Source organism: Ascidiella aspersa, chromosome 4 (genome assembly GCF_963924565.1).
Source record: "Ascidiella aspersa chromosome 4, kaAscAspe10.2, whole genome shotgun sequence".
In the NCBI taxonomy this organism is placed as follows: Eukaryota; Metazoa; Chordata; class Ascidiacea; order Phlebobranchia; family Ascidiidae; genus Ascidiella; species Ascidiella aspersa.
In genome coordinates this window covers 3,691,438-3,715,547 of record NC_139450.1, presented here as the reverse complement: position 1 = coordinate 3,715,547, position 24,110 = coordinate 3,691,438, and the positions used below count along the sequence as shown (strand labels likewise).

At 34.4% G+C, this 24,110-nt stretch overlaps 1 protein-coding gene across 1 annotated transcript in view; it reads right to left on the bottom strand.

The window, feature by feature from the left end:
* LOC146146720 (uncharacterized) overlaps positions 1-24,110 on the bottom strand; it is a 73,488-nt gene that overhangs the window by 31,734 nt on the left and 17,644 nt on the right. Inside the window, exons 18-43 of the mRNA XM_083386983.1 lie at positions 23,640-23,840; positions 22,729-22,854; positions 22,127-22,270; positions 21,194-21,475; positions 20,350-20,530; positions 19,320-19,474; positions 18,515-18,693; positions 16,809-16,944; positions 15,503-15,735; positions 14,226-14,266; positions 13,629-13,786; positions 11,928-12,103; positions 11,276-11,414; positions 10,778-11,009; positions 9,751-9,905; positions 9,134-9,330; positions 8,413-8,548; positions 7,645-7,909; positions 6,823-6,977; positions 5,714-5,898; positions 4,878-5,025; positions 4,165-4,384; positions 3,057-3,211; positions 1,788-1,960; positions 1,074-1,212; positions 187-371 (exon numbers count right to left, since the gene is read on the bottom strand). Coding sequence (XP_083243109.1) covers positions 187-371; positions 1,074-1,212; positions 1,788-1,960; positions 3,057-3,211; positions 4,165-4,384; positions 4,878-5,025; positions 5,714-5,898; positions 6,823-6,977; positions 7,645-7,909; positions 8,413-8,548; positions 9,134-9,330; positions 9,751-9,905; positions 10,778-11,009; positions 11,276-11,414; positions 11,928-12,103; positions 13,629-13,786; positions 14,226-14,266; positions 15,503-15,735; positions 16,809-16,944; positions 18,515-18,693; positions 19,320-19,474; positions 20,350-20,530; positions 21,194-21,475; positions 22,127-22,270; positions 22,729-22,854; positions 23,640-23,840 — 4,496 coding nt within the window. The remainder of the gene's footprint in view (positions 1-186; positions 372-1,073; positions 1,213-1,787; positions 1,961-3,056; positions 3,212-4,164; positions 4,385-4,877; positions 5,026-5,713; positions 5,899-6,822; positions 6,978-7,644; positions 7,910-8,412; positions 8,549-9,133; positions 9,331-9,750; positions 9,906-10,777; positions 11,010-11,275; positions 11,415-11,927; positions 12,104-13,628; positions 13,787-14,225; positions 14,267-15,502; positions 15,736-16,808; positions 16,945-18,514; positions 18,694-19,319; positions 19,475-20,349; positions 20,531-21,193; positions 21,476-22,126; positions 22,271-22,728; positions 22,855-23,639; positions 23,841-24,110) is intronic.

The window sequence follows — 24,110 nt, the reverse complement described above, 5'->3', positions numbered from 1 at the left end:
TAACAAAACGGTAAAGATAAATTTTTCGAGGTAAGATAAATTTTTCGAACAAAAAATAAGTTGTAGAACTTTTAAGAAAACCGCCAAAATAGGTGCTTTGTTCAATCCCAAAAAAAAAAAAAAAGTTGTTCGATTAAAAAAATGCAGAACTTTTAAGAAAACAGCCAAAATAATTTTTTGCTTCACCTCTCATTGACTTGGTCCTTGGCGACGCGCCAACGTTCGTTCAGGTTGCTTGTGATGTCACAATACATTCGCGCGCTCGTGTCGTCATCGGGTTGGATCCGGTTCAAACAGGAAACGTGGGAATCGCACTTCCGGGTCAGCTCGTCGAACTTGGGGTCGTGCTTTGGCGCGTCGGCGGCGAGCTCCTATTGGTCGAGAGCGGATTTTACGCGGGTAAGTTTGAAATGTGCGTGGTTTGAATTTATTAAGCAAAGAGTTTTCAATTTTTAGGCAACTTTTATAAAAAGTTTGAGACGGGATTTTTACGCAGGAAAGTTTTCTAAAGTTGCGCGGCTTGAATTTTGAACATCAAAAGCTCGCATTACGGTTAATGTTAGGTTAATGACGCTTTTAGGTTCTATCAAAGGTTAGTTAGAATATCGAAGCCCATACAGAAGTCGGTGGCATTTTGAATGTTTTGAATAACCCACGTTGAAAATGAATAAAGTAATACACGAAACGTTCAAAATGCTACCTTACTACGTATGGGCTTTAATATTCATTCTAGGTACGCACTTGTATCATCATCAGTTAAGGTGACTGAAATATATTTTTCACATTAACTGATGACGATAAGTGCGTATAAAAACATCTTTATGAAAATGGTGTCGAATCACTCATTCTATTTGACTTTGACATTCAATTTCAAACCAAAACACATTTGTTTAAAAATTCAGCTTAAAATAGGCAAGAAATTAAACGTACAAGTAGCAGCTGAACCTTAGGTTGCATTTTCACTTAACAGCCCTAATTTAAAAATGTTCTTTAAACTAGAGTAAATTATTAACAAAATAACTATTACCCAGCGACATTTTTTTTTTCTTTCGATTAATTCAGTCCAAGCTTACCTCGAACACTTCCTTCTGTGCCTGAAGTTGAGCTGCATTTGCTGGCATGGTATCGTGCAAAAGAAGCTGCTTCTCGTAATGACACAGAGGCACTCTTGCACCGTTGACAGCCTGCATCATCGTGCAAGTAGATTCCAACCTAAACGACAGAACAAAAATAAATAAAGCTACCAGGGCTGTGAAGTCGGAGTCGGACTAGGGACTTGAATAAGACCACGTATGACTACTAATGTCTCCACATCTGAATGCAGAAAACTAAAAGCCTAGCAATTTTGTTGAGAAAATAAAAAAAACTTGTTTTTATTCAATCTAGAATACCACTTGTTTTCAGTTATGACAGATTTTATCTAGTATCGAGTACATTATTACTATAATGTACAAATTTAAATTTTAACTGGCTTCCTAAAGGTGTAAATAATAATAAAAATGAAAGACACACACACATATGTGTTCCGCTACTGTAATAAAGCCCTTCTGAAGCTGTTTTTTTTAGTTCACAATCATCAACAGCCTAACAGAATCAGTCAATCAATTTAGGGTTTCCATGCCAAGCCAGTTTAGAAAAAAGAGCTAAATGTTTTCCAGCCCGGCTTTGCTTGCATGGAAATCCTTATTTTATTGATTAATTCAGTTGGTCTGTTAAAGACTAACGGTGTACTACGCTATCGTATTATAATAAAAATTCTCTTTTCCAGTTAATCACCAAAAACTCACTTTTCCGAGTATAGTTCGTTTAGCTGCTTCACGGCGTCGATTTGCTTGGCCAGTTTGTCGCACACAGCCCCCAGTTTGTGGGTGAGGGGGGTGTCGGTGGCAAGCAGGGGTTCCGAGTCAGATCGGATTTGATCGAAACGATCGGAAACGTCGTTGGTGTGTTCAGTTCCAGCCTGTATAGGACAAAGGGATAAACATCAATGGAATTAGTAACACAATTGAGGTGGTTTCAGAAGATGGTTGTCTTTATCTTCATGTTTCAATCCAATGATGACATTTCGGTGATTTTTGCCTAAAATTTCATTTTTCGCTTAGAAATTAAAATCACATAAGTAATTTGGATTTTAGGCAAAATTCACCAAAAAAATTAAATTTATGCGAGCTAAAGCGCTTATTTTGTTGTAAGCCTAAGTGGAAACGATATGATTAGTAATCTGGATATCTAAGATGGTACAAATTTTACAAATATTAAGTCGCGGTCGGATCTATTGTGAAGTTCATCGTCAAGTATGACATTTGAACCGTTGACTTGGAAATTTAGGAAAGCGGTTTGTAACTTCGTACGTTAATTTAGGTCGATGATTCAAGTTTCTGGCCTTGCGACTATAAAGCCAAAAAAATGATTTTCTGAATATAACTTTATTTTATTTTAGGTGTGCTAAATTTTTTATCAACTATAGTTTTATTTTTTATGAAATTTGAAAGTTAATTCTTTGTTGCAAAAAAGCAGAAAATTAAGTGTCGTAAATCAGGAATGTATTAAAATATAGTAACAAGTTAACATTCATCAGTTAACTTATTAATATTAGGAGTTTTTATACTTACTTTCTATTTTGTATGAAGAAGTAAGCGTGATTAGAAAATAGAAAATAGAAAAAGGGTTAGTTGTTATATTTTATGGTGTTTTTTGGGCGTGATTTGTACCCAAAAATACCAGTAAGTTAGTATTATGCAATCTGTTTGTGGCAAATAAATGTAGTTTAAATGACATTTTCTTTTAAGAGTTAAATGGTTAAATATGTCTATAAAAACATCAACAGGAAACAAAAATGAAACATCGTTTGAAACATATTTTTAGAAGAAAAATTAGTTTTAAACATATTTTAAGAAATGATTTTATGATTCACATATGTTTTAACTAAACAGCCTAAACATCATCTGATACAAAAACAAGACTATTTATTTTACATTCAATTGTCTACGGGAGGTACTTCAAAAGTGTCCCAGTTTAGTTTGAAACATTGTTCAAAACATAGCACAAGCGCTCACCTTATGTTGCTCCAGCGCCTTCTGTATTGGTTCCATCTCAGAAGGCAGTGTTAGTGCCATCCAAGCTTGCACTGTGTAGTGGATCCCGTCCAACTCGGCTTGTAGCTTCTCGAGTCGCTCCAGGTAATCCTCTGCAGACTTGTTAACAGCAACAACTGGAGAAAATATACCAAGTATTAAAATGTAGGGTAAAGTTAGGGTTTTAGTTCAGGTATTAATAACTAATAACGTGCTATGGCAGACCTGGGCAAACTACGACCCGCGGAATCCGGCCCGCCAAGCAATATAGTCCAGCCCTCTAATTTTCAATTTTTGGGGTAAAATAAGCCTCAACATATTTTGCTTGATTTCAGAATATATTTTTTAATACATTACTCTTGTAAGGCATCCTAACCTGTTCCTATACTTACCAGCTTGCCAAAACAAGGATATTTAAAGATTTTTTTTAAAGAAACCACACGTTGTTTTATGTGTATTTCAGATACCCTTTTTTGGCACGCCGCGCCAATTCATTTTGAGTTTCTCATTCGGCCCGCTGTCAAAAATAATTGCCCACCCTGTGCTATGGTTATGCGAGCCCCGCTCAGTTAAAAAAGGGGAAAATCAATTTTTGGTCACAACAACTGGAGAAAAGTTAGGTTTTTAAGTATCGTATAATAAACGTGCTGTCGTTTTACGGGATAAACTAAGTAAAACGTATAAAAAAGTTGCCAACAAATGTTGTTTAAGCACCTGTGATGATTTTTCGTTTTATTTAAATAAATGGCTTTATTGTCAATACGGGAAAAGCTTGATTGCGAACGTTTTAACTAAATTTTTGAGTATTTAAAAATAGAATAATACATAACGCAAAGCAAGGTCTTCTATTCCTAAAATGAGCGAAAAACGTTTTTTTTTGGTCACTTACATAGGACATCCCTAGAAGTCTTTTACTTGCACTTGTGCTTTTACTTCTTACATTTAAATTGTTTTTATTTCTATTCTGACCTGATAAAGTATGGTTGTGCGAAAGCTTGTCATTTGTCGTTATATAATGCCACCTAATTACCCCCCCCCCCCCCCATTTAAATTTAAAATTCCCGGAAATAGCTTTAAAAAACTCTCTTACCCTTCTCTGCTTGTGGGAGTGCGTTCCTCAATGCTTCCAGAAGTTCCTGGAGGTTCTTGAAGATTGCGTCCCAGTCCTCGTACAGTTTATCGCACACAGTCACGTAGAAGGTCACATCCTGGTCTGAACACGGCTCGGCGATGTTTGATTGACAGCTGTCCATCGCTGATTTGACGTCATCGATCTTTGGCTGTTCTTCGGCGGCGTCCGATTTGATTTGCTGAAAAATTAAAAAAGGTTTTATTAAATCTAGGATTCGGTGATTTTTGACATAAATGGAACGCTTCGCATAAACTTATTTATAAATGGTTTGGCGTTAATATAAATAAATTAGAAAAAGTTAAAAACTGTGTAAATCAAATGAGTTTGTTTGCTTACAAAACTAGGCGCATTATATGAAGGTTATTTTTTTATAAAACAGAATTCGGACAAAATCATGATATGATTCGGATTTCTAAATATTTCTTAAACTAATAACATTTATTGCATTGCAAGAATTATGACGTAACAAAAAATGCAATGAAAATAACTGGTAAAGGAGAATTTTTTGAAGCAATTTATAGACATTTTTCCAATTTTCTTACAAAAAGATAACAACAGCTCAAAAAGACAAGAGATAAAAATGTTCCAACAGGTATTTGGTGATATACACATTTTAACCAAATCAATTCAGCCGTTATTTAGACAAAAAAAAATTATGAAGAACAGCTTACTTCTAGTTTATCGCAGGCTTGCTGTAGAACTTGGGGTTCGACGAATCCGTCAGTGCTCACCCTAGCATCGGCCACCCGCCCACTGTATGTCTTTATCAGGGGTTGGGCTCGCGAAAGACAAAGTACAAGGTGCTCGATGTTCTGCAATCTGGGTAAATAATAAACGGTTCGAGCTTTAAAAATCAATAGTAAAGTTTAGAGGTTGTGAGTTCGAACCTAAGCCAAGCACAACTTTTCAGAGTTGACACACAATTTTATAAAAGACTTTCAAAAAATTTTTCAAAGAAGATTTGTAGGTTTTCAGGTTCGAAAATTCGATCACTAGACGGTTTTTGAACGTAATTTGAAAACAAAACAGTATAAATGTTATGGTCAACGCAATTAATTAGTTTTTAATTTTGTTTTTAACGGAACTTTCTCTAAGCACATAACTTAAGTTGAACTACAAAAATTCGAAGACAATACTTAAAAAAACCTGCTTTTTATTTTTAATATGCAAATCAATTCAACGACATTTAAAGATGTAGAGAATTTGTGGCAACCCTGATTTTTACTGATTTTTAAAAAAACATTTAGTCACTATCAATTATGCAGCCGTCGTACCACGACGCAAAATCCAGTTATTGCTGGATTCGGGATCTCACCCAGTGAAACTGGATTCAAGCAGCGTTTTTTGTTATTATGTCTCGACATATTTTCGCAGGCCTTAAGACTTGGACTAGCTCACATAAAATCTACATATTTTATAAGAACAATGCCGTGTTACGTCCAACGACCCAAAAATCGAACGAATCCAAAGTAATTTTATCCACAATTCAGTCAAAAACTTTACTCACTTGACAAGGTACGTGTCGACGAGGTCGTTCACCAGCTGCCACTTGCTCTTGAGCGCCTCCAAGTGCTGATGCAGGATGGGAGCAGTGGATGTGGGATGCTGGATTCCGCTCAGTGCATCCGCACATCGGGTCACCGTCTCCACGTAACGAGGCATCAATGAATCATCAATAAACGATTTAAGGTTCTGAGAGAAATAAAGGTTTTGATGGAAAACGTTTTAGATCGTTAACAATAAACCTCGAAGTTTAAAACCCAGAGTGAAACCAGGATCAGACATTTTTAAAGGAATATATATTTCACGTATACTGGAATCGTCAGTTCATTAATTCGATCAGAAAACTGCTGCCAAAGGTTTTGGATTCCACAAAGATACGCCCTTTTATAGTTTTTTTTTTTTCTTAGTGTCATTTAGTTAATCCAAAATTGTTTTGTTGGGTTAGTAGTGTTTGTGTATAATCCCTTCGGACCTGGTGTTTCATTAGACCCGTTTTCAGAAATCGCACATCAGCAAAAAAAAACTTTTGTTACCATAACCGTGAGTACAAAAAAATGATTAAAAAAAATTGGTTTCTTTGGTGTTTTGAGATAATTAACACCAGAGAAATATGACAAGATGGCCAATCACAAAGTATGTTACAGTGAAATCGCTCAAATTCTATTTTAGTATAGGAGCAGAATATCAGCAGATAAGTGTGTCACTTGTCATTTAGGCTCAATCCACGTTCTGTTATTTGTAGCTCAAGTAACAGAGTCAAATCACAATTATGCCAAAGTGACATTACAATTAAAAATGTATTTAAACCACAACAAAATTTCTTTTTTAACAGTTAAGAAGTTTCAACTAAGCAGTAACAATATCAAAATATAATGATGGCTAAATCAAAAAAATTAATCTCATTCAAATCACAACACAACTTCACTTGCTATTGCGAGGCTCCAAGCGAGCCCAGTCACAAACAAAGCTACAGCGACATCACAATGGCACCATAGTCAAACGACAACAAATGTCATATTATGTTGTTAGACGTATTGGTTAACAGTCAGCTATTCATATCCCCTTTTATGTGACATCACAATCGAAATACATTCAAACAACAACAAATTTCACCTTCTGCTGTTGGAAGGTCTTCTCTAGAGCTGCCGGATCGCTTGGAAGCATGATGTCGGCACGAACTGTCTGCGAACTCTCGATCTTCTTAAGTTCGTCCAGGAGGGACTTGAGCTCCTCCAACAAAGAAGAGAGAAGCTCTTCGGTCTCGAGATCTACGAGAAGATGATTTAACTTTTTATTAGGAACGGTCGACAGAAAGTTTTTTTTTTAATTATCCTATTCTTTACTTTTAATTAGATACAACCAAAATTGATTAAAAATGATTTTGTTTAATAGGAATAAACTATTCTTTAACACGTGTATTGAAAATACATTTATTTATTTAGGTAATGTTGTAAATTGTTCTTATTATATCAGCTGCTACGTTGGAAGACAAATTTAGGTTTTAAATTAAAAAAATTCAGAAAAAAAAAATTTAATGCTTTTCACACTGTACTGTACATGGTTTTAAATTAAAATACAATTTCAAATTAAAAAAAATTAAGCGGAAAAAGCAGCCTCCGCATATTTGCTTTTAAAGTATTTATCTTAAATCACGAACTTTACAAAAAACAAACAAATTGTTTAATAACTCACCTTTTTATTTTTCCCTTATAGCTTTTAGGTTAGGTGGTTCTAATGCGGTAACTTGTTTTAATTAAACGCTGCTAATCAGCTGGTACTTTAGAAAAGACAAATTTAAGTTTCAAATTGACCAAGAGGTCAATTTTTTCGAAACAAAAAAACAGTCTCATAAGATTTAAATTTTTTTTTGCCTTAATCACGATATAAAAACAAACTTTTTTTTTTTATTTTTTTAAACATCTTTAACTAACTTACCCTTCTCTTTATCTCTTATAGCTTCACTGCAAGAGTTGATCTGGTTGTTGAGTTGCGCTTTCACCTTCAGCCACCTTTCGTGAACGTCCAAAAAGTCGTCGTTGCATTTCGCAGCGTCCGAGTCCAACTCCGACTCGAATCCGTCCACTTGGTCGCCTCCGCCCGCCGAGTTTGCGAGTTCGCTACTCGCCTCTGCCAACTCATCAACGCACTTACGCGCGTCTGAGTCATTTGAGTCGTTTTCGGGTACATTACTCGATAACTCCTGAAAACATGAGGCGAAACGTTCAGTTTTTTTTATTTTTTATTAGATAAAACATTTATAGTTTATTGCTACTTGAAAAAAAAGTTTTTTTAGAAAATAGAACATATATGGTGGACGGTGGTTCATTGCTGCTTAAAAAACCCAGTTTTTTAGAAAACGCCACATATATAGTGGGTATTGCTGCTTAAAAAACAGGGGTTTTTAAAAATAATTTTCAGGGGTGAAATTTTTCGCACAACATTGACTTAAAATTGGTATAAACCGGAGCACCTAGAGCAAACACACATGTTGTTTTTTTATTCGCTTATACTTTGCGTTTTGTTTTTTTTTAAGTGTAAAAAATGTTATATGTAAAATTGATAGGTTTTTTTGAAATTTTAGTGAAAAAGTTACTGTAAGATTTCACCCACTACAAACAAAAATCAGGCACTGACCTGAGAAGCACCCTAGTGTTTACCGATAAAATACTTAGATTTAACAGCTCGTAAACCACTAAGTCTCACCGTTAGCAGCTGCTTATGCTGCTTTAATTTGTCAATTCCATCAACGTTTGTGAAGTTGCTTAATGCATCTTCGAATCCACCGGTCGTCTTCGAGAATTTGTTCAGGTCGCTCACGGCAGCAAGTAAGCGGGCCAATCTGCGTAGAAATATAACAGTCTGAAATCTAAATTACACTTTAAAACAGCAACGTTAAAATAAGAAGAAAATAGTGCCAAAAGGAATCGTTAACGGTCGTAAGGTCTTTGAAATTACATTTAAGACTGCTTAAAAAATACAAACAATAATTTAGGAGTTTGAGCAAAGGTAATCCAATATCTCTCAGTTTCAAACAAATTAAGTGTTTTTACTTTACAAAGTATCAATTTTATGGGTGGTGGGTCATAGTTGAGCAACTCTATTTAAAAAGTATTTCTTTCAACAAGTAATTTGTATTCCAGCAGCACAAGCCTATATTTTATATACAACAATAAAAAATTAGAAATGTTTGATCAATATCTGTCTTAAAATAACGATAACTTTATTTTCTGCTTGTAAATTTATTTTTTAGTTTGCTGTTTAGTTGAAATGTAAACCCAAACGCACTTTTTTAAAACCCAATTATAAATGTTTAACGTCGAAATAAATCATGTTCGAAGTCTAAACCAGTAGTGCGTATTTTATTAAGGTTGCTCAGACTATATTAACCTGTAAAATTGCATTAAAAAAGTATGTAAAAAAGTACTTGTTTTTGAACATCTCCGCCTTATCGTTAAGGCTCAGCCATATTTCGTGCATGAAGTCTTCCTCGGCGCACAACTTGCCGAACGCAACAGCAACGACAGGGTTGCTTTTGTCCTTGGTCTCTGTTCTACATTCGCTGCATTCGGCCGATAGTGTGTAGTAGTCGGCTGAGAGCAGGTGGACCTTCTCCACCTCGGCCTAAAAGTTAAGGTTAAAAAAATTGGTAAAAAAGGTTGGTAAAAAAGTTGTTAAAAAAGTGGGTTAAAAAGTTATTTAAAAAGTTGGCAAAAAAATTGGTCAAAAAATCGGTAAAAAAGTTGGTAAAAATTGGTGAAAAAGTACGTGAAAAAATATGTTGGCAAGAAAGTTGGTAATAAAATTGATTAAATTTTTTTAAAAAGATTTGATGAACAAGTTGGTTGAATGTAGCTAAAAAATGTTAAAAGAAAAATATGGCTAAAAGTTTACTTAAAAAGTTTACCTAAAAAAATGAGAAAAAAAATCGCCGAAAAAAGTTGAATAACAAAGTTAACGAAAAACAGTTGGTAAAAAAGTTAATAAAGTTAATTATAAAATTTACAAAAAAAATAGTTTACTCTGCATATTCAAGGGACCTACCAGTTGCTGGGCAAGGCACTTCTCTAGGCTGGTTGGTTCATGAGATAGCGGCATCAGAATCTTCGAGTTCTGCGTCTCGTTGATCAGCTTGAGTTGGTTGTTGAATGCTGCTACTCGCACGTACAACTCGTTCAAGTCGTTAGCAGTCGAGTTGGCTGAAGTGTAGTAGCAAAATTAAGAAAAGCCAACGTTTTAAAAGCTATTTCATTAGGTACAGTAGTCAAAATAAGGAAATTAACAATTAAAAAGTCATTTATACAGTAGCAGAATTACGAAAATTAACAATCTAAGAGCCATTTTTTGTGTCAAATAGTAGGACGCATATATATATGAAATTTGCAAGAGTCATATAAACAAATAAAAAAACAGGTATTTTTTTAAGTTTTCAGCAGCTTTTTAAACTTCTACAAAATTGTTAACAAGACAATTTAAGGAGAATAACTGACTACGGGAAATCACTACTTTTTGGTGCCGCAGCCAAAATAACGTGTTTGAAATCATTAGAATAGTACTGAGCTAGGTTAATAATGTGAAGAGAAAAGGTCAGCTAATTAATATCAATATGGCCTGACAAATTTTAGATGTTGAAAATAAATAAAGAAAAAAAATGATACCTAAAATGATACCTACTTCAGTATGGGCTTTGATATTCTTATTACAAATTAGATTTATTAATGGTTAAGTTTAAAACCCCTCACCTTTCTTTAGTTGCAATATCTTATATAGTTAGACTATAGTTAGACGTAATAAGAATATCAAAGCCCATACAGAAGTAGGTAGCATTTTAAACGTTTTCGATTTTTCAACATCTGCTTTGATATTTATATTACAAATAATAATAGTTAAATTTAAAACCGCTTACTTTTCTTCAGCTTTTAAGTGATACTTTAAACCACACATATCAAAATGTTATTTGATTTTTTGTCAAAAGCAAATATTATTTGTCAATTTTTTTTTTGATTTTGTCACAGGCAAATTGAAACTTATTTTAAGACTTTTAATAATGGTTAAGTTTATAGCCCCTCACCTTTCTTCAGTTGCAATATTTCTTCGCTCAACTTGCTCCTAGTTTGCTGCAAGCGCTCCTTAACATCCTCCCACTCCCTCTCCAGCTGCTCCACCTCGGAGGAGAAACTTTTCATGTCCTCCTGGCACCTCCAGTCCTCTGGAAGCTGATCCACGACGTCCTTGGTGGAGGAAAGGTTCTTCCCCATCACTTGGAAGTTGCTATCGTATTTCTCAGCAACTGGGATCAAGTTCTGGATAAAAAAAGGGATTTTTGTGTAATAAAGTGTTGTTTTTTTTATTTTGACCAAAAAAATATGTAAATGTTTTTCTTGAAATACGTTTTTTTGAATTTGTTCAAAATATATAAATTCCTGACGAAAGCCTTACATTGTTCGAAAATAAGTAAATTTGTGTTAAAAACGCGTTTAGTTATTCTAGTTTAAAAAAAATTGGCAATTTTTATACCACTAAGTCTTTTTTTAAGACCTGTTATTTAAACTTATTTTTTTTTCCTAACCTGTAGTTTCTGTAGAGCGGCGTCCATCTCTGCAATGTTGTCCAGTTGTCCTTCGCATTCCTTCAGTGTTTTTTCAAACTCGTCTACAATCTGCTGACATTGATCACGTGTCATCTGCACGTGGACCACGCCCTTCAACCTATAAGAGAAAGTTTTTAGGGTTTTAGGGGTTCAGGGGGTGGATTTCAGCCTTTTTTTTAATTTTAAATTTTTTTATTTTTTTATTTTTGATCACGTGGATCACGCCTTTCAACCTAAATAGGAAAGTTTGAATGTTTTATAACGTACTTCCGAGGGGTGCATTTTCTTAACATTTAATTTTTTTACAAATTAAATAATGACTTTTAATCAATTTCGAAATAGGTAATTATTGAACATATAGTCAAGGCTGCTTTTACTCCAAGTAGAAAATAGCTTTTTTTAATTTTAGTTAAACGTAGAATAAATAATAAAGCCCATATACATCGATCTCATACAAAAGTATTTTAGTTGAAAACAAGTGACATACATTTAAGTTTAAAAGGAAGCATGGTTTAATCATGTAGATAAATAACAGAAATGCTTTTCATAAATATTTATGTTAAAAGATGTACATATCCAAAATATCGCCTGTACAACAACAACAACAACAACAACAACAACAAAAACTCACTTTTCCATGTGCACGTGCACTACCACCCATATGGCGTTCCAGGTGTCTTGCACCCTGTGCAGTGCCTCCCTTAGCTCGTCGCTATCTCCTGTCGTCTCGTTGTTGATGAACTCGACTACCTCGGCTTGTAAAGTGTCGTACTCGTGCTTAAGCACTTCACTCTGATCGCAAGCAACCTAGGAACAATAAACAATTAAGCATGCTGTTTGTTACCAGGCATAGCAACTAAACGGAAGCCCTCCGTGCACTTAATTATGTTTTCTAATTATCTATACAGGATGTCTTTATTATCTGTATGAAAATGTAGGGTTAAATGCGAATGAAAATATCGGAATTCGATTGAAAATATAGGCATACATAAAATATTGTAGATCAAAATTACTCATTAGAGATAGATTAATTTATGGATTTATTGATTGTATCGGTTGACATTCCACTTCGCAGTGTTGTAAACAAGTCATTTTGAAATGACTTAAGTCCCAGTCAAGTCATTCGTAAAATAACTTTTAAGTTTCAAGTCAAGTCTTTTTGAATAAATAACAAGTCAAGTCCCCGTCAAGTCATCGGTTGCCCAAGTCAAGTAATATTTAGAGCAAGTCAACTTCAAGTCCAGCCCTTGTCAAAAAAATAAAACTTTAAATTATGAAAACTGGCAAACTCCTCCGATTATAATGTGCAACTCAAGTCAAAAATAACATAAAGGAAGCATGTAACAAGCAAATTCTTTTATATGCAAAGGTTGGGCTAAATAACGCAGTTTTATAAATAATTGCTTAATTAAAACAATTTATTTTAACCCAAGTCATTTTTTCAAAAGACTTAAATCAAGTCAAGTCATTTAAAAACAGTGACTTAAGTGCACTTAAGTCAAGTCATTGACTTCAGTCATTACAACACTGCCACTTCAATGTATATCGGTATAAGTAAAAAAATGATGAATCATTCGAATTGAGAAATTGATTATTCCATTCATACGGCGAAATATATACTTCTGTAAAATTTCAGGAAATAAATTTGTTATGTTTTATACCAGTTTTCATGAACAGTCTAATATTATCATAAAAATTGACGTCGATTTGCTCGACCTATGGTGCATGCCTCAGTTAAACCTGTGTTTGTTAGTTCATTGTGTCATGTTTGGCCAACCTGCTAGTCGTTTAAAAAACAGGTCTGCTAAACCAGGTCGCGTCGGTACAACAGAATAGGTTTCGGAAAACACTATGTTAAGTAAGCTGAATACTTTGGGAAGTAAGGAATCTCCCGCAGAAAAAAAAATGTAAAAGAAAGATTCTTGTTTTCGTAGCAGATGATCTTAAGCTGTTTATAAAAACAGATAAAACATAAAATCGCTTCTTAAAATTTACAGAAATATATATTTCTCCTATAAAGCATTGCCAGTTTCTGTACAAAAAGCAAACATGTAAAAGTACCAATGATAGTAATTAAAAAGTAAAATATTAAATTAAAAAATATAAGATTGTGTATAAAATCATCTATGTGAAGTATAGCTAGATGTTTTATCAACTTACTAATAGTTAAACTTGTGTTTGAGGTGATTGTTCGATAGGATCATATTTTTGTGATAATGAATAAATATTTCGCATACTGGTATCGCCAGTTCAGAATTTACAAAAACCAACGATAAGTGAGTATCGGTTTAGGAAATCATCTATGTGAAGCATTGCTAGATGTTTCACCAACCTGCTGATCATTCAGCTTGTGCTTGAGGTGTTCGTTCGACTTCCCGTGCATATTCCTCAGTTCCTCGTTTTCTTGTGTCTTCTCAAGTTCTTTCATCTTGGCCAGAAGTTCCCTCAATCTCTCGATGAAAGACTTGGTCTTTTCGGCGTCCGAAGCAACTGCGTTCCAAATATATAAATTAGAAGTGTAATAATATTATAGTTGGGGTTGGCAACTCGCAATATAAAGCCCTAAAAGAATTTCCGATTTAGACAAAAATGGTTTAACATCATAAATAAAACGATCTACGTTATACTATTTGACGTTCGAATAACACTCTAATGACATGAACATTTATGAAATTATTTTACCTTTACTTGCTGTAAATAAAATTTAACGCATTTCTTATCAAGACAAAAGTGATAGTTTTTAACTCAAGCGATTAGGATTTTCGAGTTTCGTTAAATAATTTTGATTTTCAGATTATAGGGTGATCAGGTGGCACTATATATATGACAAATTGTATTGGAATCCAGTGCCATTTGTCAGGTTTTTAAAGTACTTTCTGAGCTATGATTGCAAATATAAATAACTTGCTTTTAAGGAAATCAAACTCACCTTTATGCGCTTTAGGCAGATTCTTGTTGATGTTTTCCAATCTGCAAAACAAAATTCGTAAGAAAACGTGGCATTAATCTATTTAGTCATTGTCCAAATATATGATAAACTTTTGGGTCATTTGCTGACAGGTCCGAGTTTGCCAAAACAGTTGTTATTGGAATTAAGACCACAAAGACAACATTAAAGTCCATACCAAATAAGTTAACAATGCATCCGAAGTGTTAAAAAACAAAGATTTATTGAAAGCTTTCACATAATGCTCCCTACTCGACTGTTTTTTGTTTTATTTGATTACACGTCTTATCATCATTTAGTTCTATGCTACGATGTTTGCATTGCTAAAAAAAATGAGTTGAAAGAGATAAAAGTCCTATAGTGTTGAGTTAGTTATAGAACAAAGTGACTAATCCAGAAGGGTTATTCGATTTTTTCAGTGTGCGCAAACTACAAATTTAAAAAAAAATAGCGGCTCACTTTCAACAAATCAATAACATCATAATTTGACAATTGCCATCAAAACATGGTATATAATAGGTAAATACAATAATATTTCTGTGTTATAATAGGTGTGCATTGGACTCTTGCATGCCTGACTGCAATGCTCATTGGAAATGCTTATCAATTATTTTTCAAAAGGCACACTTAAGAAGACTTTAGTTAAATAAGGTAAACGGGCGATAAAAACAAGGTGATCCTTTAGTTCAAAACGACTAAACTACCAAGAGTTGAAAATCCTGGGTCCCAAAGCCTAACAAACCTGTCGTTGGATCCAAGCAAAACCACAAAGGTTGTAAAAAATATCAAAAAAAACATTATACGACAAAAGCAGAATACTATATAGTTACGCAAAACGCGTCCTCAGTTCTGCTAAGATTCTGCAAAAACAATGAAACACCAAAATATAACTAAAACTATCCACAAGTCTAAAAAGCCAAGGACAGAATAACAAATACAGTTAAGTCCAGTTGTAAACCAATAGTGAAGTGAAAATTGCAAAATAAAGAACAATTATAATAAAAGGAACCGCAATGCCTGAAGCATATTATATAACTTGGTTGTTTTTGCAGAATCTTAGCAGAACTACGCGTTTTGCGTAACTATATAGTATTCCGCTCTTGTTGAATAAAGTTGTTTTTGGTCTTTTTTACAACCTTTGTGGTTTTGCTTGAATCTTACGAAATGGAAAAAAGATCAACAACTAGAAATGTCGATAGATCCAGATCCTGATATTAACAAAAAAATAATAGTAATATCATTATTTTATCAACTCCAACCTGACGTTGATGCTGCTCTTGCAGACCTTCCACCTTTCGGTGATATCCTCAACAGTATCCGAGTACACCTCAAGGTCGGGTGAACGCACGGGCGAGTGAAGAGCGATTTCTTCGTTGAGCTTCGGCTTCGAGTCCTGCTCCTGGAATTTTTCGACCAGCTCTTTCAGTTGACCGTTGTTGTCGTTCATGCTTTGAAGGGTCGGTTCGGTGGCCTCCATGTCGACCTGGAGCGCCTGGGAATGCGAGAAAATTTTATATGTAAACCAGTGATTCTTAAACTGTGTGTCACAGCACACTATAGTGTGTCTCGAGAGCAGTGTTGTAATGACTTAAGTCACTGACTTGACTTAAGTGCACTTAAGTCACTGTTTTTAAATGACTTTACTTGACTTAAGTCATTTGGACAAATGACTTGGGTTAAAATAAATTGTTTTAATTAAGCAATTAATTATAAAATTGTGTTATTTAGCCCAATCTTTGCACTTTAAAGAATTTGCTTGTAATATGCTGCTTTTATGTTATTTTTGACTTGAGTTACTCATAATAATCGGATAGTTTGCCAGTTTTCATAATTTAAAGTTTTATTTTTTTGACAAGCGCTGGACTTGAAGTTGACTTGCTCTAATTATGACTTGACTGGGACTTGACTTGGGCAACCGATGCCTTGTACTGGGACTTAACTTGTTATTTATTTAAAAAGACTTGACTTGGACTTAAGTTATTTTACGAATGACTTGATTTTACGAATGACTTTGACTATTTTTACGATGACTTTTTTTATGTTATTTCAAAACGACTTGTTTACAACACTGCTCGAGAGAACGTCAAGTGTGCCGCGAAAATTTTTGTAATTTCGTAGTAAGGAAGGGTTTGTATTCCCAATAGGCACACGCAAGCATTTTATGCTTAAATACGCATTATCTATTACAAATTAGTAATTTTGAGACATTTACATGACGTTTGTCGTTTGCTAAGGGTGATTGTAAAATTGCTCTATTGTTATTCTGTTAAAAGTGTGCCGCGAAATAGTTAAGATTTTTTTAGTGTGCCGCGAGCAAACAAAGTTTGGGAACCACTGATGTAAAAACTAGCATGGAAAACAGGAGGGGTGAAAGAATTAGTGATTTGGTGCAAAACAAATTACGTGATACGTAATAAGAATATCAAACGCCATACAGAAGTAGGTATCATTTTGAACGTTTCGAATAACTCTTTACGCATTTTCAACATTGATATGCAACCAACTATTTCTGTATGACCTTTGATATTCTAACTGCAAATATATTAATTTTAAACTTCAGCTTACCAGGAACAATTGCTGCTGTTCCTTAAGTTCGTCATATCCGATCTTGAATTCGGCTTCGGACAAAAACCTCTCGCTTTTCTCCAGAACTTGCTCGGTCTGATCAATCTCGTCGCCCATAAGCATGACAACCTTTAACCTAGTAAGAACACAAGGTCGTGAAATAACAGTTTATTAACGCTAAAAACCTCATAAAACAAAATGAGATCACGCACTCATAACTCATATGAAATTATACGAAATCATTTGAAATGATAATAAATCATACGAAATCACATGGGATCATGAACTCATAACTCATACGAAATCAAATGAAATCATGTCTCATAAGCTTAGTTTAGGAAGTATTTGTGTGGCAAGACGATTTTTGCTGCTGGAAGACATTCATATACTAGCTTCAATATTCTTACAACGCTGCAATTTTTTCGCGATTATGTAATTGGCGCGACATACAAGCAATTTGACCTAAACTAAGACCAAACGCACAACAGCATAATATTTTACATTCTGTGCAAATCGGCAAATCACAACAACACAGACAATATTCATCTAACACGCCTCAATGTCTTGCCCGTAAAATCAGTGGTTTTAGAACCCTTTCTTACTAATTCCTTTTTAATAATAATTTTTCTTCATTTCTCGAAAGTACGTAAAGCAATACTAAGGTTTCCATATCTAAAAATAAAATTAGTAAAAAAAAATAAATTTAGTAAAAAAAAATAAAAAACTAACAAATATAAAACAACTGTAGCATTCCACCAAAGGAGTAACGTGCACACTTTGGCGAATTCCCGAGATACTGTAGTGTACATACACCACACGACCTATATAATCATGCCCTAACTGACCCCAGCTTATTGTAAGCGCCTGATATCCTTGTAACTTGAGAAGCAACACACGAACCAAAGTCTCATCAAAATACGATATTGTCCACCAACAAAAGATAGCGCATTGCACACCGACTGGTGCACGGGCATCGTTTATAAGTGTTTGGTGATGTGGGTCGCTGTGGATACTTAGCGACAAGCAATATGTTCGTGATTACATATCAACATTGCTTTGACGCGTGAGAATACATAGAAAATCACTTTAGGAAGGATTAGCTTAAATGTCTGGTTTGCCCGAATATTATATGTAAAGGTTTATAGTCTTTCGCAAAGATTCTTTTAATATTATTTTTGCTTGGTCAAAACATTGTTAAATAAATTATAAAAAGTACAGCTGTCGAAATACCGAAAATTTATAAATGAAAGTTTTAAAGTATTCATTTAACAAAACTCATTTATTCAAAGTAAGCTTAGTCTCAAAACAAAAAAGGTAAAATAATATTTATGGACGGTAACTTCATTAGAAATAAAAAAAGAGATTTTAACCAAAACGTCGGAATTTGAACTCTTTCAACAAAAATTACCCATAAATTTTAATTCAACCGATTTAACGCTACATCAGGGTTGCCGCAGAACTTAAATAAACTCAAAGATGAAATAAACTCAAAGAAAGATATAGGGTTAGTTATTCATTAATGCGAAAATCAATTCAAAGACAATCTGAAAGTTTTCAACTTTTAAATAATGTTTAAAGATTTAAACGCTATCGACAACCTTACACATGGATCAAATCATATCCGGTATCACCACACTACAATAACTTGTAAAGTTAACTAAAAAACACACACGTAAAGTTATTGTAAAAACGGAAACTCGACTCACTTGTTGAGATAAACGTGGGTAACGTTCCAGGTGGTTTCCCACCCGTCTTCCACCTTCTCGATGTGGGTCTTCAGTTGATCGGACCTAGGGTGGGGTTCGAACCGCTGAGCTATGGAACGTGCGTCGCTACAAACTTGCGTGTAGTGAGGTTCGCACCGCTCAAGTTCGTCGACCGATTGCTACAAATTTATTGTGTTTTAATAAAGATAAGAAAATTCTGGAGATTTGCGAAGTTTTTTTTAGTACTCATTGCAAAACACTAAAAGAAGATCTTAAAACAAAATAACACCACGGATCATTTCAATTGTTTGCCTAATGCTGGAAGAATACATTAGTCGGACAAAAATCGCTTGAAAATAGATTGGTTTGAAACAAACAAAGTATGAAGAATTTTTTTGTAAAGTTTGGGCGTTGTTTGTACGTGTAGCAAACAGTCTAAAAACTCAAAGCCGTACTTGAAATTTTTTTTAAATGCAGAAATTTAATAATATAATTGCGCGCATTATTCTGAACGACTGCTTGAAATATATTGATCAGGAAAAAATTTCAACTTTAGTTCTTGTGACAGTAAAAGCATGTAAAATTTAAGCTAAACGTAAGATTTGTTTAAACTTTTTTTGTTGCACAACTTTTTTTTTTTTTTTAATAAAAAATTATGGGACATCCCCATTTACAATTCACTTAAAAGTTTAGCCCGCGTTGAACAAGATTCATTCCGGTTTTAAAAAAAACTTTCAATTACCGATTTTGACAGCGTCATATATATTGCAGCACAATATCCGCAAACCTAATGTATTTTTATCACCTCGTGTTCTTGCAAGATCTGTGGCACTTTCTTTTTGTCGGCGAGAGAGTTGGTCTTGATCCGGATCACCACAGCGCTGTGGATGTCAATAATCCGGCGCAGCAGGACGTTAAGGCGGGAGATGTAAGACTGGCACTGTTGGTCTGCCTCGTTATCTGCCAGAAATTAAGTGATTTTACGTCAGGTTTATTTAGGGGAAGGAGCTGTAGTGTACAATGTATAAAAAACAGTCAAAAATAGTAACAAACAGATTTTGTAACGCCAAGGGGCTGTCATTTGGGATGTCTGATCATATCTGATGTGCGCCGATACCCGATGCCCACCGACCGTTATCAATGTTGGATACAAGCTTCTATTTTAAAAACGGAGCTTTAAAGTAAAATATAGATTTATTATGCGAAAAAAAACATAAAGGCAAAGCTTATTTGGCAGAAGTCTTTTGGACAAATGCCTTGGGTTGAAATGAAGTATTTTTATCCATTTTTTTGCAAATAAAACAATTTGCTTGTTATATGTCGCGTTCTCTTATGTTTCAGTTCAGTTGCTTATAGTCGCATGAGTTAAAAATTCTAAAAGTTAAGGTTTAATATTTATGACAAGGACGTGACTTGAAGTTTGCTCTAAATGTGGCATGGACTGCAGCTTGACTTATTATTGATTCAAAATGATAAAAATAATCGAAGCTTACTGGAATTAATTAAATTAGGGAACAACGAAGAAACACATATGTCATAGCAAATCTGCCTCAGTTTTTGTTTGAACCCTCGGTTTTGAAGCGATTTTTGCCAAAGAAGTTTTGTTATTTTATTTTAATTAGTTTGATACAGTTTTGAATTCAGGAATCTTAACGAAGACTGTGTTTTGCAGGACTTGGACTTGGATTAGACTTATTATTGATTCAAAATGACTTGACTTGGACTTTAGTAATTTATAAATGACTTGGACTTGGACTAGACTTGTTATTTATTCAAAATGACTTGGCGTGGACTTGAGTTATATGAAATGACTTGTTTACAATTCTGACACTCACCTGCGTCCATCTGCTGCATTAGTTTTTCGACGTGCTCTTTGCACAATCCATAGTGAACCCTGCAGCTCTCCAGAGCTTCGCTCATGTCCTCGTGGTCAGCCGACTTTGTGTCCAGATTCTGTAGATCCCGGGGAAGTGAGATGTGGACCACGTTCTTCTCGTCACGGTCAAGCTCGCGGAACTAAGAGAAAAAAAAATTAAAAAAAAAAAGTTAAAAAAATAGTGTTGTTTTGCCAAAAAAATTATTGAAAAACAATTATTGAATTGTTTGGTGTTGACGAAATGCTGCACAAAGGGATACTAGTGAAAACAACTTCCGTAAAGTCTGGTTTTTAATCGGAAAGTTGTGTGAAAAAATGTTTGTTTTTTGGAATAAAATTCACGAAAAATGTTTTTGTGAAAAAAACGAGAAAAAACATACTTTGCTCATAAAAATGATGAAAAAAGGGTTTTGTGAGAAAACTGCTGGAAAACTAGGTTTTCGATCAAGAAAACTACTGAAAAATTGAATTTTGTGAAATAAATTACTAAAAATTTGAGTTTCGTCAGGAAAAACACAGGAAAATTATGTTTTTTATCAACAAAAACTAATAAATTGTAAAACATACTACTGAATATGGAGTTTCGTATTAAAAACCCCAATTAGGATTTTACATAAAAAGGGATGTTTTAACAAAGATTAAATAGCAGTGTACAATACAATACGGTCCAAAAGAACCACAAAGGTTAAAAAAGACATAAAACAACTTTATTAGAAGACAGAATACTGCAATATATTAAATATTAACATTTTTCACAAAAAAAATGTTTTTTTTTCCGAAAAATCAAACGCCCAAAGTCCCACCTGTTCTGGCGTCCAAGCGAGCACACTCGTGCAAGTGGCGTTGAACTTATTTGCGTAAGTTGCAATCTCCAGCTTCTCACTACAAGCCCTGAACGCCACGCTCAATTCGTCGAATCGCTTCTCGATCGAAGCAGCTCGGGCCTCACTCTGCTCGCTAGGGGGCGCATACTGGAAGATCACGGCCGGGGCTTTCCCCTGCTGGTCGGATGACGTCACTACGGTGACGTGGTGCTCGGAGGGGCGATCGAGGAGCTTGCAGTCCTCGCTCTTGGCGATTGCAAGCTGGGAATAGAGAAGATAAATGTATGGCTTAAGGCGTGAAACGATAGGTGTGTGGTAATATTGTAAATAAAGAGTTTTACTTAAGCTTAAATTACAGTTTGGAGCATAATGGTTGGAGGTTGTAGTAAGACGTAGTAAGAATATTATAGGTTAAAGTGTGAAACAATAGGTACGTAGTATTATTGTACAGATAGGACATAAACACCCATATATATTTTTTACTAATTTTACAGCACGTTTTTTATGTTGATTAACTGTTGTATAATTTAAAACGGCTTTGCTATAAACTAAAAGACCAAATGCATAAAAATAATTGCGACCAATATCGTAAATTACTGATTTTATATCCAATCAGTTGGAAGCAAAATACCCTTTGTTGTATACTAGTTTCAAAAATAGTAAACAGATCTCAGACATGGTCAATTTTTGTTGAGTGTCATGTTAAAAAAATTAAAACACTTGGGAATTTCTGCTTTAAAAAATGAATGTTTTAAATATGTAGGCGCGCAATAACATTTATGGTTCCTGTTTTACAACATACAATAAACATCAATCTTATATTACAAACCATCGTTATTCATATATATTGCTGCTGTTCGGGTAAAAAATTGAGACATTAACGCATTTTTCTGTGAGGCACTAGAAACCCACCTTGTCTCCTCTGTAGCTGCAAAGCGCCTTCAGCGCGAAGCCATTGTCCGCCGTTTGTCTCTCAACAATGCACGGCGCGGCGTGGCTCTGTTCCACAAGGTCACGAACCACCGGTCTGTGGCTTTCAAGGTCACTCCCGAGTGCCTGTCGAAACACATTTATGTTGTTAAGTATATTTGGGGAAATGAAATGGAGGTCGTGAGTTCGAATCCCACCGAGGATTTTTAACCTTGTCTTGCTTTCAACTCTTTTCCGAATAATTTGGTTAGCAATATTTAATTTCGTTAAGCTCTTTTAAACTCAAATAGGATAACTTATTTATATAACATGTTTTATTCGTTTACTCAGGGTTTATGTTACATTATATGGAGAAGCATTGCAACCCATAAACCAATAAAGTATGATCATTTAAGTAAGTTATTTAAACAACAAAAAGAATAGACTTATATAAAAACTTTTCAATTATCCTTAATTTCGGAACACGTATTTATAACACGTAATTTACAGTAACGTTAGACAGGTTACGTGTATGGCCTAAAATTTACGAAATTTCGCATATATTTTAGTATATAGATTTTAAAGTAAATTTTTTTTTAACAAACCTTGTTATTTTCCAGGCACTCTTCTTGCTTCTGGGGATCTCCCTTCTCGAGAACGTCTTTTATTTCGTCGAGTTTTTCGTCGAAGTCGTCCATCCAACTTTCCGTATCATCGCATTTCGTGTGGAACTTTAAAGAAGGTTCAAAACACGTTAAACAACAAAATTAATAAAAAAAAAAGTTTACAATTTCGATTTTAATTATATAAAAAAAATAGAAGCGTATTGCACGGTCAAGTTTATTGTTTATGATTTATGAATGTTGAATTTGATTTAAGAAAGTATCGTAAATCAATAGAACGGCGAAAAACCCTTTGTTGAACAAAGAACAAACATATAAACAGAACATACAAATAAAAAAGTTTAAATTTTTGTCTTATCTAAAATACTTTGCCTGGCCAATGGAACACATGAATAAAATTTGCTTCGCTGTAGTTAAAGACAAAAACCTAAACTATTTAAAAAATTATTCCATATTATAAACTTGAACACTATCAATTTTTTTATTTTTATAAAACTGTTCCTTCAAAACTCTGCTATGATTTTCCAAAGCCCTTAAACCAGAAAAGCCCCTTTTAACGTTAAATGGGGTCTGTGGACCCCTTGGGGTTCGTGGCCTAATTTCAGGGGTCCATGAAGGCCTAAATGAAAATTATTTTGTAAAACAAAAATATTTTAATTGAAAAAATAACGCTTTGACGCCTTCTTCTTAAATGCTTTAGAATTCATTTTAGTTTTACATCTGATGAACAGAAACCAACAGGATTCCTAGATCTACTTGTTTTATGACGTCAACTTAGGAATTCATTTCTAAAAATCCCACGCCGACCCTGGACCACAGGAAGCACAAACATTTCTAGGGGGTCAGCGTTAAAAATAGTTCAAGACCACTGCTTTAAACTTCATGAAACTGACCTGCTGATGTTGTGTAAGATCTGAGATGTGTTTTTCCATGCACATACTCAAGTTCAGGACCAACTTCCATTGGTCCTTCATTGCTTCGAGGTAGGAGCGGATTACAGGGGATGCGGGATGTTTCCTTTCAAGGAGATCTTCTCCCTTCCTCGTCGTGGAGGAGAAGGAGGACTCTTGCGCCTCAATGTCGCCCATCAGGTTCTGGACGAGATGGTTTGTTTTGTATTAGATATAAAAATTTGGAAATCCTCATGTGGGGTAAAACGCAAAATGGTAAATAAAAAATATTAAAATAAAGTTTGGAAACACTTATGTGACAAACGTGAAGTATAATTGATAAGATGACACTATTTTTTTAGAAAAAATACACTCGCGTTGTCCGTTCAGGTGGAAAAAGTTTATTGCGTGCGAAAATTTCGATTTTTATGATAAAAAAAGTTTGACAAGATGTTTGTATACAAAAGATATGCG